The sequence below is a fragment of the Laccaria bicolor genome, genomic scaffold (assembly GCF_000143565.1).
Source record: "Laccaria bicolor S238N-H82 LACBIscaffold_2 genomic scaffold, whole genome shotgun sequence".
Taxonomy (NCBI): domain Eukaryota; kingdom Fungi; phylum Basidiomycota; class Agaricomycetes; order Agaricales; family Hydnangiaceae; genus Laccaria; species Laccaria bicolor.
This window is the reverse complement of record NW_001889873.1, coordinates 1,232,234-1,249,295: the sequence shown is the minus strand read 5'-3', so window position 1 is coordinate 1,249,295 and position 17,062 is coordinate 1,232,234. Positions and strand designations below refer to the sequence as shown.

At 47.5% G+C, this 17,062-nt stretch overlaps 10 protein-coding genes across 10 annotated transcripts; 5 read left to right on the top strand and 5 right to left on the bottom strand.

Annotated features, from left to right (window-relative positions):
• Positions 1 to 610: 610 nt before the first annotated feature.
• On the top strand, positions 611 to 2,253 carry LACBIDRAFT_244371 (uncharacterized protein; the record flags this gene model as incomplete). Its single annotated transcript, XM_001875138.1, has 8 exons — positions 611 to 798; positions 851 to 1,091; positions 1,119 to 1,262; positions 1,313 to 1,374; positions 1,450 to 1,491; positions 1,545 to 1,572; positions 1,602 to 1,864; positions 1,917 to 2,253. The coding sequence occupies 8 exons, from the start codon at positions 611 to 613 to the stop codon at positions 2,251 to 2,253; spliced, it is 1,305 nt and encodes a 434-aa protein (XP_001875173.1).
• Positions 2,254 to 2,409: 156 nt separating this feature from the next.
• On the bottom strand, positions 2,410 to 3,584 carry LACBIDRAFT_182086 (40S ribosomal protein S4; the record flags this gene model as incomplete). Its single annotated transcript, XM_001874561.1, has 5 exons — positions 3,529 to 3,584; positions 3,281 to 3,358; positions 3,041 to 3,221; positions 2,586 to 2,985; positions 2,410 to 2,536 (listed from the first exon to the last, which is right to left on the bottom strand). The coding sequence occupies exons 1-5, from the start codon at positions 3,529 to 3,531 to the stop codon at positions 2,410 to 2,412; spliced, it is 789 nt and encodes a 262-aa protein (XP_001874596.1). The 5' UTR covers positions 3,532 to 3,584.
• Positions 3,585 to 4,288: 704 nt separating this feature from the next.
• LACBIDRAFT_305412 (uncharacterized protein) lies at positions 4,289 to 4,438 on the bottom strand (the record flags this gene model as incomplete). Its single annotated transcript, XM_001874560.1, has 1 exon — positions 4,289 to 4,438. The coding sequence occupies one exon, from the start codon at positions 4,436 to 4,438 to the stop codon at positions 4,289 to 4,291; it is 150 nt and encodes a 49-aa protein (XP_001874595.1).
• Positions 4,439 to 5,021: 583 nt separating this feature from the next.
• LACBIDRAFT_166816 (uncharacterized protein) lies at positions 5,022 to 6,067 on the bottom strand (the record flags this gene model as incomplete). The annotated part of the gene is made up of 2 exons (XM_001874559.1): positions 5,022 to 5,726; positions 5,777 to 6,067. Coding segments are annotated over 2 exons (996 nt in total), but the record flags the coding sequence as incomplete, so codon positions are not given.
• A 506-nt stretch (positions 6,068 to 6,573) lies between these two features.
• Positions 6,574 to 7,839, top strand: LACBIDRAFT_305410 (uncharacterized protein; the record flags this gene model as incomplete). The annotated part of the gene is made up of 7 exons (XM_001875137.1): positions 6,574 to 6,765; positions 6,826 to 6,974; positions 7,029 to 7,187; positions 7,248 to 7,313; positions 7,362 to 7,438; positions 7,489 to 7,586; positions 7,642 to 7,839. The coding sequence occupies 7 exons, from the start codon at positions 6,574 to 6,576 to the stop codon at positions 7,837 to 7,839; spliced, it is 939 nt and encodes a 312-aa protein (XP_001875172.1).
• A 952-nt stretch (positions 7,840 to 8,791) lies between these two features.
• On the top strand, positions 8,792 to 10,571 carry CDF-F (CDF-like metal transporter; the record flags this gene model as incomplete). The annotated part of the gene is made up of 11 exons (XM_001875136.1): positions 8,792 to 8,977; positions 9,038 to 9,115; positions 9,171 to 9,228; positions 9,286 to 9,476; positions 9,573 to 9,699; positions 9,755 to 9,862; positions 9,918 to 9,956; positions 10,015 to 10,040; positions 10,100 to 10,261; positions 10,315 to 10,476; positions 10,539 to 10,571. 11 exons carry the CDS (start codon positions 8,792 to 8,794, stop codon positions 10,569 to 10,571), a joined length of 1,170 nt encoding a protein of 389 aa, XP_001875171.1.
• Positions 10,572 to 11,383: 812 nt separating this feature from the next.
• On the top strand, positions 11,384 to 11,913 carry LACBIDRAFT_305408 (uncharacterized protein; the record flags this gene model as incomplete). Its single annotated transcript, XM_001875135.1, has 2 exons — positions 11,384 to 11,819; positions 11,870 to 11,913. 2 exons carry the CDS (start codon positions 11,384 to 11,386, stop codon positions 11,911 to 11,913), a joined length of 480 nt encoding a protein of 159 aa, XP_001875170.1.
• Positions 11,914 to 14,023: 2,110 nt separating this feature from the next.
• On the top strand, positions 14,024 to 14,677 carry LACBIDRAFT_188072 (60S ribosomal protein L43). The gene is made up of 5 exons (XM_001875134.1): positions 14,024 to 14,076; positions 14,134 to 14,178; positions 14,242 to 14,325; positions 14,389 to 14,498; positions 14,556 to 14,677. Exons 1-5 carry the CDS (start codon positions 14,074 to 14,076, stop codon positions 14,590 to 14,592), a joined length of 279 nt encoding a protein of 92 aa, XP_001875169.1. The 5' UTR covers positions 14,024 to 14,073; the 3' UTR covers positions 14,593 to 14,677.
• Positions 14,678 to 14,764: 87 nt separating this feature from the next.
• PAFA16201 (RNA polymerase II-associated protein) lies at positions 14,765 to 16,351 on the bottom strand (the record flags this gene model as incomplete). Its single annotated transcript, XM_001874558.1, has 7 exons — positions 14,765 to 14,977; positions 15,030 to 15,242; positions 15,298 to 15,456; positions 15,509 to 15,740; positions 15,794 to 16,001; positions 16,051 to 16,283; positions 16,335 to 16,351. The coding sequence occupies 7 exons, from the start codon at positions 16,349 to 16,351 to the stop codon at positions 14,765 to 14,767; spliced, it is 1,275 nt and encodes a 424-aa protein (XP_001874593.1).
• A 167-nt stretch (positions 16,352 to 16,518) lies between these two features.
• On the bottom strand, positions 16,519 to 17,018 carry LACBIDRAFT_305404 (uncharacterized protein; the record flags this gene model as incomplete). Its single annotated transcript, XM_001874557.1, has 1 exon — positions 16,519 to 17,018. Exon 1 carries the CDS (start codon positions 16,993 to 16,995, stop codon positions 16,519 to 16,521), a length of 477 nt encoding a protein of 158 aa, XP_001874592.1. The 5' UTR covers positions 16,996 to 17,018.
• Positions 17,019 to 17,062: the final 44 nt, after the last annotated feature.

Sequence of the window (17,062 nt, the reverse complement as noted above, 5' to 3'; positions counted from 1 at the left end):
CAAACGCGAGATTTGCCATGAATCTGAATCGACGTCAGCACCACTCAGCTTCGGGGTTCCTACCCTTCTACTGGGGTCTAATACGCGTGTTACATCCGTGAAACCTTGTTCTAACGCGTCCCGTTTTGACGGTATGGTTTTAGACGATCGTAACCAGTGCGCGCCGGGGCCGTCAAAATTCAATGTTCCTGCGCTCCCTCCAAAGGTCTCTTCGAAGCCGAATTTTGGTGGCGAAGCTGAAGTGGACATTGACCTGACGTTGGACGACTGGGAAATGGGCGATGATGAAAAAGTAGTACATGCCACAGGCGACTGCGACGTTGCCGATGAATCGGCCGACCTATGTTTAGAAGCCGCATCAATTTCTACCTCTACGCTTGTGAGTTTCTTCACTATCCTCGAAAATGAGTCAGAACTTGATGCATCTTGTTAGAAAATTCTCGAAAGTCCTGTTCCTTCATGCTTTGATCTGTCCAGAAACAGATTGAAGTCAAGGCAGGAAAAACTTGGTTCTACCTCTTCCTTACCCCTCGAATCACCTGTTGATTGTGAGGTTGCGGGCTGCAGTAACAAACAGAAGCGCAGTGAGAGTAATGCGTTCTCCATTCTAATGACATCGAATAGAGACAATGAAGCTTGGAAAGAGGCTGCTGTAGCTGAAGAAAAATCTTTTCGCGTTGGCAAGGCTAATGGCGGTCGTAGGAAAGCCCCATTTTACAAGGTAATGCAAGGCATGCCAATTGCTGTTGACGCATTTCGTTATGGCACCATTCCTGGCGTAACTGCTTATTTTCTGACGTTGGTTCTATGTTGCTCCGTTGTCTGATTACAGAGCTGAAACCTCTACTAGGCATGCACATTCTGACCACTACACCAACCTCTCCTCTACCTGGCAAAGCGGTCCTATATACTGTTCTCAAGGGACTGCGAACCTGATCATACACATGCTATCGGTTGACCGCAAATGGGTACACCCGCTGCCAATGGATGTCCCGACAATCATTCCGAATACGAACGGCGTGCAAGTCACTCTCATAGAGGCTAATCACTGTCCAGGCTCTTGCCTCTTCTTTTTTGAAGGTCTTCAGACTGTCGATGCGGGAGACAGTCGTATCAAGTCTCCTTTCATTGGATCCTCGAAAGTATTCAGGTACCTCCACTGCGGTGACTTTCGTGCATCTCCAAGGCATGTCGTCCATCCAGCCGTCAAGGGGAAACCCATCGATCATGTGTACCTGGACACTACATATCTAGATCCCCAGGTGAATCCGCAAAATCCATCCCTGGCTATCCGCATCTAACTCGCGTAAAGTACACTTTCCCGCCCCAGCCACTCGTTATCTCCGCATGTGCTGAATTTGCTCGTAAAATGGTGTCGGACCAACCGATCGATGCGGGAAACGCTACCATTGCTTCCTGGCTGAAACCCCTGAATTCCATCGGGAAAAGCAAACACAAAGAGGTGGATATCCATCCCTTGGTCGTTGTCGGGTAAGCGCCTTTCCAGCTTGTGTTTCCTTCCAACCGATATATGTATTTTCCAGCACATATTCCATTGGCAAGGAACGGATTGTGAAGGGCGAGTTAAATTTATCACTCAGCCTGCTTTCCTCTTGACTGTTCCCCTTCATGTAGCCATTGCTCACGCACTCAAGACCAAAATATATTGTGATGCCCGCAAAGCTGCAATTCTTCGCTGTCAGGAAGATCCCGAATTAAACGCACTGTTAACGTCAAAACCGATGGACGCTATTGTCCACCTTGTTCCGCTGGGAATGATCACCTCTGATGGCCTCAAGACGTATCTAGATCGATTCAAGGGATCGTATACCAAAGTTATAGGATTTCGACCCACGGGCTGGACGTCAGTGGGTTCCAGTTTGAATCTCGCATGACCCCAATTAAACCCATGTTAGATTCAGTCAAGCAGCAGGTGCAGACCAGCTGCCATCAGTCTCCTGCACCCTGGCCCGTACTCAACAGAAAAACTTTACATGTGCGGATTTAAGACCGTCCGGAAAACCTACGTCAACCCTGCAAATAATACCTGTTCCATATTCTGAGCACTCATCCTTTTACGAACTCACATGCTTCGCCATGTCCTTCGATTGGGTCAAAATGATCGCAACTGTAAACGTCGGCAGCGAGACCAGCCGCGGAAAGATGTCAAAATGGGTTTCCAGATGGGAAGCGGAAAGAAAAAAACGTGGTGCAACCACTGTTGTACCACATCGACATCCCGATTATTGGTAGATAGGCCGTTGCCTAAGTATCTCAACAGCATGATATGGCATCGAACAGAAGAGAGGTAGATAGCTGGAAAAGCGTATGAAGTTGCGCTGTCACATAGAGACATACATGGCATAGGCATGAGAAAAGAAAGAAGTATAGTCATAATGTGACCTCCATCTATTGCTCGGCCCGTTGCTTTCTCTTGACATCCCTCTCTTCCGAAATCGTGAGCTTGGTACCCTTGCCTTTGGGCAGTGAGATCCAGGGCTTGATACCCTCACCGATGACAAAGATGTTGGTCACCCTGTAAAACCGTTAAAAATAGAACAAAATATATATCATGAAGAACATACCGCGTGGCAAATGTCCTGTCCAGAGAGTCCTTGACATGTACAATATCAAATCCACCGATATGCTTCTCCCTGTGAACGATGACACCAGCCCTGCCCATGTTACGCCCGCCAGTGATCATGACAATGTTGCCGGTGTCGAATTTGACGTAGTCGGTGATCTTGCCTTGCTCAAGATCAAACTTAACGGTGTCGTTCACCTGGATGAGAGGATCTGGGTAACGGATGGTTCGGCCGTCGTGAGTGACGATGTGGGGGACACCACGGGCACCGATGGCAACTCTACGGACTTTCAAGAGCTTGTAGTTGGCCTCCTCGGGGGTGATGCGGTGAATGGTAAAACGGCCCTTGACGTCGTACAGGAGACGGAAGTGCTCGCCAGATTTTTCAATTGATATGACATCTATAGTCTGATTAGAGACCGAAGTCCTTCCAGAGCAAAAAACAAATCGACCAACCCATAAACCCAGCAGGGTAGGTGGGATCGGTGCGGACCTTGCCGTCTATTTTGATCAAGCGTTGCTTGACGATTGCGGTAACTTCACGGCCAGTCAGCGCGTACTTTAGCCTATTGCGAAGGAAGACAGTAAGGGGGAGGGATTCGCGGAGTTTGTGGGGGCCGGGGGAAGGGCGGGGAGCCTGTCAAATCGTCCAGATTATTCAACCATCTTTTTGCGTGAGTGCAGGTGGTCGCGTACGTATGTTCCACTCAGTTTATCCAACATCCATGACGAGGGCGCAGCGAGACGCTTCAAGTGCTTTTTGGGTCCCCGAGCCTATGAGAGTCGTGAAAGTCAGCTTTTCATGCGGATTCATAGGTGACCTAGGGGAAGTGCTGCAGGCTCATCCAGTCGTTCATTGATCCATCCAACGCCCCCAACCGTAAATCCGCAGAATAAACCACTGCAACAATCCCTTTTGGTGCATTCAGATGGATTGTACGGACCATATTGTTATGTAGTGTGCTTGAGGAGTCTTGAGGATGTCGATGAGCTCGTTGGCGGGAGACTTTTGGTTACCCTCAGTGTCAACACGTGCGAAAAATTGGGGACATGTGACACTGACACCGTCACGCTCTCAATTTGTGCTGAACGTCTTTCGAACCCATCCCATCTTCAACTTGCAGGAGACACAGCTCTGACCTACCAAACTCAACTTACAGGATTATAAACTGCCACTCTGCTCACGCACTCACTTCTTTCGCCGCTTCCTTATGGTCTGAATCTGGTGATTCGTTAGTTTTGCTTGGATGATCTTCCAACTCACTCAAACAAACACCAGGCTTCCCTTATGCTGTTGCCAGTTGGTCCGGCCAGGCTTTCCAACCGTTCTCGCATCAGTGTTGCTCATGTTACGTTTTGTCCTTCGTAACCGCTCTATATAAATCTATCCTCGATGCTGACAGTGGTAAGTGAGATTGTGTTTCCGGTTGTAGTCTTTTCTGATATCTTGATATAGCTGAAGGTTTTCATCTCTCTGGAAGCACCTTTTTCTATCTTTTGATCCCTCAGGAACGGCTCCTGTTTTGTCTTTCGTGTTCGTGGTCTTGGCCACATTGTAGAAGGTTTACCAGTCGGCTTGGTCCAAGTTAGGTCTGCTAAGGCCTTCATTTTCGCTTGTTCCAGCTGCGAGGAAAGCCCCGAACTGGTACAAACCATACATGCGGAGGCCCGCTTAGTTTGAGGCAGTGGAGATGCTGTCCATCTTCAGATCCCGTGTGTGAACACCTCGACCCCCTGGCTGCATGTGGAAGTATCTGAATGCCTACCTATCATGGGTCGGAGCTGTTTGAATGGTTGAAGCTTCTCAAGGACGGACGGATACTCGGGACTTTTTAATTCGCCCACTTTTTCCATTAGTGCTCTTCGAGTAATAAATAACAACACAAATTTTAATGGAGTCGAGTCTGCGAATGAGGAAGGTTCTTATGCGACCCTAGCATAAGATACAACTAAAAGTTCGAGGCGAAGTGGTCCGTGGAACTCTATATCATAACAAAAAACGTGGGGTACTATGTAAGAGACCAATCATGCTGTGGTATAATCTTGAGCGAGTAAGATAGGGAGCAAGCTGCCAGCATTATGCAACGGCCAGATGATGGGGATGTATCGCATGATCAGATGGTAAAGGCAGGACGTTCGACGAAGGGGAGTCGATTGAGGGAGGCGGAGACGGATAGGAATCCACAGGAGATGCTATATGATTCTCCTTTATCGTTGGTATACTCGTGTCCACAGTTTTAATGAAGAGATTTGTTGGCGATGCATTTGAGCGGTGAAGGTGATGATTATGAGCAGAAGGTGGATGCGAAACAGATACGCCTCTCGGACGGCCATACGCGGCTGGGCGACCCATACCAGATGCTTCTGCGACATTGATGTTGGGTAGGCTTTGCTCCGGAGGGGTTTCTGATCCTAACATCATCCGAGATTCTTCCTTGGTGGTAGGCAACATCATGTCTCTCGTTGCCTCTACTCTTCGCATCTTCTTTTCACCCTTTTCAACGTCTGCCTTTGCATTGTTGTACATGTAGAGGCCGGTGAATGTCATAACGATCCCAAACGCTTGAATGGGATGGACGGTTTGGTTAAACCAGACAATAGCGATGCAGATCACGACCACCCGTTTGATGAGCGACGCAATCGAGTAGGTGACGGGAGATGTCGATGATAGAATGACGAAGGCAATGATATTCTGGGCGTAATGGACTGTACCATTCATAAAGAAATAATACGTCACAGAGTGGGGTGCAGAATGGCCATGAGAGGGATGAACGAGGTGCTCCGAATTATTCCTCAGGAACAGGGGAAGATCGTAGTACGCCCAAATAGGGATCATCAAGATAAATGCCATTCCAGAGGAGTATAGGAGGAGATTCATCTTGTCAAGCTTGTGCGAGGTGGGTTGCGATAAACCGCCTGTGTTTGACGGCATAATCTTCTTGAAGAAGATATTAGAGCTCACAAAGACAAGAGCAGAACCAAAGGCACAGAGAAGGCCCGTAGCGTTTGATGCCGATACATCGAACGAACATGCAAGCATGACGCCGATGGTGAGCGGAAGAAGTGAAATGTATGTTTTGCTCGAGTAACTGACTCCAAAGAGGAGAGCGTACGCGGCTACGGTGAATAAGGGGGATAATGCCTGTCATCTCTCAATAAGCGCGCAAACACGCGAAGTGTATCAAAACCCACTTTGATGGTGTGCACTGTGCTGACGGGGATGCGGGAAATGGCGATGCTGGAGAAGATGTGACCACCCACTTGGAACAGGCCCATGGGAAATGTGCTTTGTATGATGTTTTTTGTCGGCATCCGCAATCTGGAAAGGCGAACTAGCGGGGACATGAATAATAGGCAGTAGAAGGCAACGAAGCCAAATTGCACGAAGGTGAGGGTTATAGGGTAACGAAACTGGTTCAAGATAGCCTTGCCAGTATTAGATGAGATGGCGGAGGTAGCGTACCAAAGCCCACATAATAGAACGAAGGTGATATTCGATGTCGTTGAGGATGGGGCGCTTGTGAGTGAGCGGCTCGCTCTTCCCGACGAAGATGGAAGATAACGTTGAGCAGATATTCTAAGACCATCGAGTCCGGCAACGAGAGCAGAAGCTGATTTCTGCAGCCAAGGTTTATCATTTGTCCAAACTGGACTATACATGGGGAGCCTGCCCGCCTGTATACCCCAGGTCATGTCGTTTGATCGTTGTTTCCCATGAAGACTTGGGGCAAAGCGCTTGTCGTGGCCATTAGGAAGTAACATAACGGTGTAAGGGGCTTCAAGTTTGCTATGGGAGCATATAAGTGTCGGTGGTAGTCCAGTCGAGATGAGGCTGTATCTTTTTCAAGTGTTTCAACTTTCACCGGGGGGGGCACATGGAAATTGGTGGGAAACGCAACGAACAAACACAATGAACATTTCACGTAATCAGCATCTTATCAGATAGTCACTCCTCACCTTACTCCCACCTCCAGCGGCCAGTAGCCACGATGAGTTCGGAAACACCCCCTGCTGTCGATGCCCACACGGAAGTGCCGTCAGAACCTCAACCGTTGCCTGAAGTGCCTGCGATAGAAGTTGATTCCTCAAAGCAACAAGCCAGCGACGACTCTCCGGAACCCCAGAGTCCCCTGACAGAACGCTTCACGGAGGTTGAATGGACAGCAATCAAAGCTTTCAGGGTGCGTTCAATTTCCTATCATTATATTCCCTTGTATTCCTCATTTTGGAGCCATGACCAGGGCGAGCTTCCTGACGTCTTTGCTCACGCATACCCAGATGATCCCAACGCGAAGATATCACCCGTTACTCTTTGGGGTGTTAAGATCGATCCTACCAGTCCCAAAGATGCCCGAGTTAGCGTTGTACTTTTGAAGTTTCTTCGGGCAAGGTATGCTGTCGAGTAGTTTAAGTCGGATGCTCAGCATCTGATACGACCTCCCAGAAATTTGAGCGTATCTGAGGCTCGTGAGATGCTCAGGAATACTCTGCGGTGGCGAGAATTGTTCGACCTCAATGCCGCGATGAAGGAAGAATTCCCGGAGGAACTTTTTGGCGGTCTTGGTGGTATCCATGGTCACGACAAGGAAGGCCGACCTATCGTGTACGTCTCTTCAAGAAGCATTCTCAGACGCTTGAACTGATAAACGTTCGATTATTGAAGGTATAATTTGTACGGAGGCGGACAGGATCTAAAAGCCGTGTTTTCTGATGTCCAAAGATTCATTCGGTAAGCGACGAAGTCGCAACGAGCCGTCCGTGTGCTCATTAGTCCTAGCTGGAGGGTGGTTCAGATGGAGAAGTGCGTGACACTACTAGATTTCACTGAAGTCGATCAAACGCTTCAAATCCACGGTGAGCAAAGTCCAGCTATGTTTTTCTGTATCTAACCGAGGTGTGGACAGATTATGATGGACTTGGTCTTTCAAGCAGAGACGCCAATTCCAAGAATGCTGCTTCGGAAGTTACAAACATCTTCCAAAGCCACTACCCGGAACTTCTCGTACGTTCTCCTCCTTATACGTCCTACCAACTCCTGAATTACATTTGCTTGGTAGTACAAGAAATTCTTCATCAACGTACCGACGATTATGAATTGGATTTTCTGGGCTTTCAAGCCGTTAATTTCTGCAAACACACTGGCCAAACTGTCCGTGGTAGGGTCAGGTCACCACGCCATCAAGAAAGCGCTGTTGCCTTTCATTGATGGCAAACAACTGCCGAAGAGGTATGGCGGTGAGGGTGATGATTTCTGAACATCTTGAACCTGTTGTACATGTGAATTGGATGGATATGGAAGGCAAAACTTAGGAAAGAAGTGCTATAGGGCATTGGAAATGGATTCATTCTCTACTGAGTTGTAATAATAATTCGTTCCTGACTAACAAGTGACAAGTGTATGGCCATGAGGAAATTTAGCGAGTTTGGGAGGCGCGTTCGTGGATTAGAACGCGTCGATGGGAGAGATATAAGAAAGAAGTAAATTGGGGAGCCTGAGAGGAGTGGACGAAAGAAACGATTGTCGAGGAACGTAGCGAACTGTCGATTGACGATACCCCAAGCATCATGCATCAACTTCAAGCCGCCAAAAATTTAGTGCGGCGCGATGTTTTTTGACCATTTGCTGCGTGTCGTGACTAATTTTGGGAGGGTGGATATTTGGTGGATATGATGCATGTACCTAAAACTACGGGACTTCAAGTTAGTGATGTGCAGGTCATTGTCCAGTCATGACAAGTCAATAGTCAAGTCAGTAATCAGGCCGTTCCTTTGAACTACAGCATGAATCACCGTTCACGCATTCACGATCCACTGAGGATTCCAAGAGGATTCTTTGAGATTCGAGAACTGCTTTCTCGACCTGATCCCGTAGCCGGAGTCCGAACTCAGGCTGCAATAAATTTATGCTGTGCACAGTGTGCAGCCTGTGCTTGCCTTTCACCCTCGGCGAATTCGAATCGAAAGGGTTCCTTGTGTTGTCCTTGTGGGTCTAATTTTTCGGATCGAACCAAAAGAATGGTACTCAAAGTTAAAACGTTAACTGATCGTGTTTGCAGTATCCACTATTTCGGTTCTCACTGCCGCCGGATTCAAGAATTTTCAATTTTCAGATGACACAATCATCATCCAACGACCCCAGCTCGTTCGGAACCACAAAGGTCGCTGAGAGGGAGGTAAGCCTGGCGCTGCTTAATGGCCATAGATCGAATGTCAACGTCGTGTGCACAGCCCCGAACCTCTGACACACCTGACATCGAGAGGGCCTCAGGTTCAACGAGTGTTATCGACCCATTCCAGTTTCGCGATGGGCTCATTCCTGATGAAGAGCTCGACGGTCTCCGCCGACGTAAGCAACATAAGCCCGTTGCAAAGTATCAGGGAAAGCAGAATGAGGTATGTCTGCAAGGTGTTCAAAGTGGGGTTCGGCTTACCAACGGCGGACATGCATTACAGCTCATTATCTCACTGTTGAAGCCTATGGAGGAGCACACGGAGGACGCTCGAGTGGAAGGAGAGGCCTATCGTCTGCCTGTGAGTCGGCAGTTTCAAGCTTTACGTTCGATTTATCGAACATCTCCAAATGCAGGTTAAGATTGCCGTATACGCAAGTCTCGCTGCCAACTTAGGACTGTGTATCCTTCAGAGTACGCTTCCTCACCTCGCATCGTTTTCTAGCTGCACATCTACTCACGCACTTCTAGTGTACGCGGCTATCTCTTCCTTGTCATTATCTTTGATCGCAACCGGAATCGACTCCGTGTTCGATGTTGGAAGCAATGTTCTGCTGTGGTGGCTCCATCGGAAAGCTGAGAGATTGGATGAGAACAGGTGGCCAGTTGGTGGTGCACGTCTAGAAACTATCGGAAATATCATCTATGGTGCGGGCCCTTATGTGCTCTTTATTCGACTGTCATGTTGACTCATTCCAAGGTTTCCTGTGAGTTTTCAACCACACAAGATGAAGTTGTGCGCATGAATGATCTGTGAGTTGTTTAGTATGGGGTCGGTCAACCTGGTCGTCATAGTCGAGTCAATCCGCACGCTTGCCAGCAAGGATGGAGATGAGCTTTCCGCATTCCACCTGCCGTCGATAATTGCTGTCGGAGCGGCTCTGGGTATGTCATTGACTTCCCACCTTTCACTTGACTGAATATGGTGCCATCTGCCTAGCTGTGAAATTCATCCTGTTTCTGTATTGCTACTCTCTTCGACACCAATCGAGCCAGGTTTTGGTATTGTGGGAGGACCACCGAAACGATTTGTTCATCAATGGGTTTGGTAAGCTATCTTAGAACAGAACATGGCTGGCACTCACTTCTTTTTCTACTCTAAGGTATACTGATGTCTGCTGGTGGAAGTAAACTTCGATGGTGTAGGTGAACTCGCCGCACGTTCCCTCTGCCAACTACTCACTTCCCTTTGACTTACAGGGCTGGATCCTACAGGCGCTATCATAGTACGTCAGTTTGTTTACCAGCAAAAAGTCTCATTGATCGCTTTGGTATTCTCTTCCAGATAGCTCTTGGTGTAATTGTCTCTTGGGGCATGACGATCTATGAACAATTCGGGCTCCTAGCTGGAAAGTCCGCACCACATGAATTTCTGCAACTCGTCATTTTCAAGGCAGCGACTTTCAGCGATGAAATTGAGAAGGTTGACACCGTTCGTGCCTATCATGTTAGTCACAAATTGACCTTGCGCTTTGTTGACTGACGATGAGAGGTGTACAGAGTGGGCCTAACTACTTCGTCGAGGTAGATGTGGTGATGGACGCAAACACTCCACTTTGGAAGGCTCATGACCTCAGTCAACAACTCCAAGATAGGATCGAAGTATTGCCGAATGTCGAGAGAGCATTTGTACATGTGGACCATGAGACATCGCATGTGCCGGTGGGTCCCCGTTCTGGCATGTGCAGGGTGTGCAAAGTTGCTGACAAGATATATGTATACAGGAGCATCGGAAAAACCCAAGGCCAGCCGTTTAGTTAGGCTTGCAATGATATGTGGAATCTGTGAGCACAAGGACTTGGTTAGCTTTTCTATGCTGACGGACTTTTTTCAATGTAGCCAACTTGAACTTCGTTGGAATCACTATGCACAGGGTCCATCTAACCTATAGGAAAACTTCAATTTCTGTTCATATTGATTGCTTTATATCATTTGACCAGACATTCTATCAACACTCTACAAATGCAATCACACTATGTGTACAGGACTTATGAACGTCAGATCCTTTGGTTCAGTTATACGTGAATTAAGGAACATTCAACATACCCGAAGATCATCAGTCGCCCTCTCACTCGTCACTAGAAGAACGACCGAGAAAATACTGCTACAGAGACGGACTTAGAGCAGTGCGTTGACTGATTTAAAGCGATGTCAGAATAACTCACGTCTTGGAAAATGACGTTGCCGGGGAGTCCCTACAACGATACACCGTGGCCCTTCTCCCGGATATTGTCTTGCACCAACCTCTCTGGTATAAGTCATCCAATCCAAATCCTCGTCTGCCCGGTGCGACCGCCATCTCGCCTCATATGTGGGTGCATAAGGGGTGGTCACTGCACAGGTACTTAATCTGTGATAGATAGCAGTATTGAGGCAAATCACAATGCTTGAACGCTCAAGCACATCCATTTCAGACTACGATTGGAATTTCATAGCAGCCTAAGAGTGAACTTGGGGGTTGACTTGGGGTGCTTCCAAGTTCCCTCGTGCAACACAGGCAAAGCTGGCAAGGCGTAATGAAGCTCATGTATGAGAATCACAACTGAACTCTACCTGCGAACCCACCACGATGGACAGCGCAAGTGATCTTATTATGGATGGTCCTGGTCTCTTGGAGCACCCCGACCCTGCTGTTAAGGAACGACTGCAAAGCTTCTCCGAACTTGGAGGGCTACGCTGCAAGTTGGCTGAATGGCTAAACGATCTGGGGCGCCAAGCACTTCAACTTTGGAGGAACAACAGTGTTGGAGGAGCACGGAAGTTTTTCAAAGAGCGAACTGCTACTGGTCCGTTGACAGTGGATGAGGTTGGCTTCCTCGTTCTAGTATGGGGCCTATGTATTCGCGAATTTTTGACAGCGTTTGGCATGGATCCAGAAGTGTTGGTGGAGCTTTATTATGGCACGCCAGACGAGTATGACGTGAAGACATGCTCCAATGAATCCCTGGCTTATCTCCTCCGTCATGGAAGTGATGTTAACCTCTTGATTGGGTCTGGCATTAAAAGTAAGCACTGAAATTTCTCAGTTCATTGACTGGCTCTGACACCAGTCCAGCAAAAATTATATATGACAATGGAGTAAGGTTTGAACATAATTAACAATCGATGTGAAGATAAGAAAGCGCTGTTGCCTTCATTGATGGGAAACAACTGCCGAAGAGGTATGTACTATGGGGGTGAGGGTGTTGATCTTTGAACATCATGGACCTCTTGTCAATTGAATGGATACTATGTTTGTTCAGGTGTTTGAAACCCATCAGGAGTTTGAAACTGCACATTATCTTGCCTTCCGCTGACCTTAGGATCTTGTAAATTTCAGGGGAGATGTATTTACGCATGAGATTTACTATTCCAAATTTTCAGAGGGAGATTCGAAGATTTGTGCTCTGGAGGCATGACTTTGTGCTTTTCATTACACCAACCAAACAAAAGTATTGGAATGTTTTCTCAGATCCCTTTGGATCGGCTAGACTGTTTATTCTGAAACTTTCCAAGTACATTTAAATTGTATTTGAAAGTCTACCTACAAATTTCTAGAGGGGGAGATGAAGTGCTCTCGGGAGGAAGGGCAAAATACCAAATTTTGCTCGCAAACAGCTCGAAAAACGTGACATTTGCGTGACATACACACATCATCCATCAGCCAAATTCGTTGTTACCTAGTGTGACACGAGTTTCAATCTCCTGATATATCTGAACCCTGAGCACCGGAACGCCTCCGACAGCGAACACAACACATTTATACCAAAAAAAAGTGGATATTCATATAGAAGAGAAAAAAGATTATTGGCTTGTTAAAAATTTAAAGAATTCGATGAAGTGGTGAGGCAGAAATCGCGCAGCGGTGAAAAAGTTTCAAACACCTGAACAAACATAGTAGGGTTTTGGAAATGGATTCATTCACTGTTAAATTGTAATATGTAATAATCTGTTCTTGACAAGCAAGTGACAAGCGTATGGCCATGGTTGGAGAGCATTTAGCAAGTTTGGGGGGCGCGTTTGCGGATTAGAGTGACAAGCCAGCGCCTTTTCGCGATAAGGACAGCAACATGAGGTTGTTGTCCACTATTCCGCCACCATCAGTTTCGTCGGTTGAGGCAAGCTCACGATGCGAATCGTCGTACTAACTTCACTTTTCCTTTGGAGCTCTTCTTGCGTCGCGCTCCTCGTGGTTACGCCCAGTGCCTCCAACGGCTGGACAAACCAAGGGCCACAGATGTCAGTGCAACCCTTGTCTTATATACATGTTTGGTTCACCAAGCCTTTCTTCATCCCCAGCATCTCCTGGCAAAGTAACAACACTAACCCTCTCGAATTTGCCATTATTCTCACAAACCAAGTAAGCGTGCAGGCGTCTTCACATACTTCCATTTTTCGACGGTTGAATGACTTCATTATTATCTAGAACCGCACCTTACTGCCAAATGATCAAGCTCTCTCTCCCCTTATTGATACTGACCTCCTCACAACGACTATTTCTCCTCCAGCTGGCGGATGGCCTACACCTGGTACAAATTACCAAGTGAATCTTGTTTTGAGTGCACATTACCCCGACACGGTTTACGCTCAATCCGAAGAATTCACGATCTTCCCAGCTGCGTCCACGACTACTAGTATCTCAACCTCCATGTCGCCGTCACTGTCAACTCCATCTTCGTCATCATCAACTCGCTCTTCGTCGTCAAACCATCCTCCCGTTTCTTCGACTTCTTCAGTCCACCAAACTGCCTCCTCGTCTTCGAAACGAAAACTCCACAATGTCGCCATTGCCCTTGGTGTTGTCTGCACCATTCTGGCACTGTGCATAGTACGGTAGGCGTGGCTTCATGTGGTGTCGTCGACGCCAAGCCAGTCAGCCCTTCCCCCCAGTCAGATTTCTTCTGATAACGTAAATCCAAGCCCAGCTATGTATTCAGGATGTTCCTCTTAGCGAATATACTGTTCGAGTTTTGTGGTTACTTCACAGGAAAAATGCTCAATGACCTCTTCAAATTTTCGAAAACTGGTCTGGATTTTGGTATCCAACTTTTTGCAGGACTTTCGGAGGTTCTTGTTGAATGTGTGTTCTAGGCGTTTTCGTTTGATATTTTACGGTGTAAAATATCAATTTAAATAAACGTTCAAAATATTATTTCAGAGGTGGCTGAGCAACTATACAGTTCTCGGCAACTCGCCCAAAGCTTTCTCACGCACCGAATTATCGCAAGTCGTTACTCCCGTGCGTCAAGACCAGCAACCCAACCTCCTCAATTCCTCAAGATGGTGCGTATCAAAAGCCGTATCATATAGCACCCATGTTCATACCCCAAACCCCCACAGACAAAACGCACCAAGAAAGTAGGAATCACGGGTAAATACGGTACTGTAAGAACCCCTTCAACTCGCTTATCTTGCAGTGGGTGCTCAAGGAGTTCTTTGTTGTTATAGCGTTATGGTGCTTCCCTCCGTAAGCAAGTCAAAAAGATGGAAATCTCGCAACACGCGCGATACACCTGCACGTTCTGCGGCAAGGTACGTTATATTCCATCTATATTGGTGTGAGGCGTCCAGGCTGATCTGCATGGTATGACATAGGATTCAGTTAAGAGAACGGCGGTTGGGATTTGGAATTGCGGAGCGTGCAAAAAGGTCATTGCTGGAGGCGCATGGACCGTTTCGACAACGGCTGCTGCTACCGTTCGCAGGTGAGCTTTTTTTTGTACCGCCTATGACATATCTTTGATCCTGACTTTTCATCTTAGCACGGTCCGTCGGTTGCGTGAACTGACTGAGGCATAGAATGTACCACGTCTTTTGATTTCCATCTTTTTTTCATCATGTTATGTTCGTATGCCCACATGAATCCTACCCAGCATGAACAAGCAAACACTGTATGGGGGATCAAGATCAAAGCAGGTATGATACACGACAGCAAAAGGGTGTGAACAAGGAAGGAAGAAAAAATGCCATGTTATGATTCTGCGAGCACGTCTATCACCCCATTCGCATAGCCGCCTTCGTCCATTTCCACCTCCCCCTCTGCGTCTGCATCCCCTCTCGCCATGAGGAACATGGGGTCCACCACCTCTGCAAGGGCCTCTTCTCGTTCCTCCTCCTCCTCTTTGCTCATAGGTTGATGCAGCAGGCGGATGATCTCCCACTTGTCCTCGTATTGGTCGTATATCTGCGCGACTGTTAGCAACTCGAATTCACTCGTGAAAAAAAATGCTTCTCACATTCGCTCGCTTTTTCTTGAGCAGCATCTTGCGCTCAATGTTTTTGTAGTAGGCCCCTTTAGCTCTCGGAGGTAGTTTTGAGTGACTTTCGTCCAACACGGCGTCAAGTTCCTCGGACGGGTCTCCGTCATACAGTACGAGCAAGAACTCGTTCGGCACTTCCTGTTCGACCTTGACGGTCTCGTAGTCGCGTACAAAGTGGAAGATTGTCTCCTACATCAGCAAGTTTATTAGCTGTGACTCATGAACATGAAGGGAAAAGGCATACCTCTTGATCTTCAGGTACTTCATACGGCTGTAAACCAAACCTGGTTTCCTTGAACTTTGTCGCTGAATCATCGTCCTGCGTGAGGTAATACGCGAGGAAAGAATCATGTTCAGTTTTCATAGGCCGTAGAACGGCACAATCCAAACGTGGATCCTCCACCTAAGATGATAAAGTTAAAACAACAACGGGGAACGACTAAAAAAACGCGTACATCCACAGGTCTCTCGCCTGGTCGTTCTGAAAAGCGAAACAGATCGTACTGGTTCGCCCAGATTTCGGCGTCAGGGAGCACGGGGTATGATTCAACAGCGGTAAGCTTGGGATTGTTGGGGTGGCGGAGGTCCTCTAGTGAAAAGTCGTTGTTGCAGGCTGCGAAAGAGGCCTCGATATCCCGAAGCTGTGCGGGGCGGCTGATGTCGATGGATGCGGAGACGAGATGTTTCCTGGGCAGAGAGGAGAGTCAGAAGGGAATCAAGGTGTGATAACGACAACGCACGGTTCTTGGATACCTGACCGTTGGACGCCTTCTCTGCTTATATACTCCGTTTTTCGAAGCCATGTTACGTGTGCGAGGGGAGTGGAGGTACCGCTGCCTGAACCTGGATGGCCATTCGTGTATAACCCTGTTGAGGACGACGGGTCTACAAGAAGGAGAGCGTCTTTTGGATCGAGTTTTGGAAGGTTCAACGGATCAGGGTTCAAATCTAGTTTTCAGGTAAAATAAAATGTTCACTGGTCAATGAATAAACGCACTGGAATCATCTGCGTTTTCTTCCCATAGCGACTCCCACTTGCCCAGATCAAGGGGCATTCCACATTCTGCATCTACGATGACGGGTAAAGGTGTTTCGCTGGCAACTGCGTTGAGAAATTCTGGGCGGGCGTAGCGCATAGGGTGTGTAGGTATGTCGAGAAGTTTCGGGGGACATGGTGGTGCAGGGAGTGGATTTGAGTATCTTACGCGGACCAGAAGATCGAGTTTTGAACTGTCCTTTTGTGATTAGATTTCTTGAGTGACTTGTGGAATAAAAAAGTACCTCTTCTTCACGCTCATCGTTGTACAAGTTGAGAACTATCAACAACGCCAAATACGCTGTTCACAAATCGAAAAGGATTATGGAAGTTCTACAGAATATCAACGTTCTTTGTCCTACGTTTCTCTGGCTCATGGACTACTGTTTAGAATTTACAACCCTGTCTGTCGCACCAACAAATTTCTTATCACCGTGCTGATGTGCTAGTCCCCATTGTATTGATACAAATCCTGGTCCCGAGCCCGGTATTTGGCAGGCGACATCGTGATTGAGAGAGCCTTGTATCTTCTTCGGTGGATGAAGAGCATTCGTTCTTCGGACTACTGGAGAACGGCGATGAGGACGAGGACGGTTGCATGGAGGAGAAGGAGAAGAGTCGGGTGTGCTCCTGAGTATTCGGATGGGAGGAAAGTCTGGGTCGGTCTGACCGGATTCTCGCTGTCAAGTAACCTTGAACTAGGTTCCTCATCTGTACGAAAAAGAGGCATGTGATTAATAGGAGGGAGAGATATAAGAAAGGAGTAAATTGGAGAGCTCCATGTCTGGATGAGAACTTGGTAGAACGCCGTACAACTACGGCACTAAAAAATTGGTTAGTTGTCTGGGTTGTAAGGCCTGGGTAGGTAGCGAAGGCTCGCGAAGCGAGATTGAAAAGATTTGCCATGAGTCGGTGTGGACTTTCGGTTTTCAATGTTGTTGAGGAATGTAGCGAACTAGAACAGGCCCTAAAA

Coding starts and splice junctions, on each gene's coding strand:
- LACBIDRAFT_188072 (XM_001875134.1), top strand. Junction 14,179..14,241: donor TCACGGGTAAATACGGTACT/GTAAGAACCCCT, acceptor TTGTTGTTATAG/CGTTATGGTGCTTCCCTCCG. Junction 14,326..14,388: donor CCTGCACGTTCTGCGGCAAG/GTACGTTATATT, acceptor GGTATGACATAG/GATTCAGTTAAGAGAACGGC.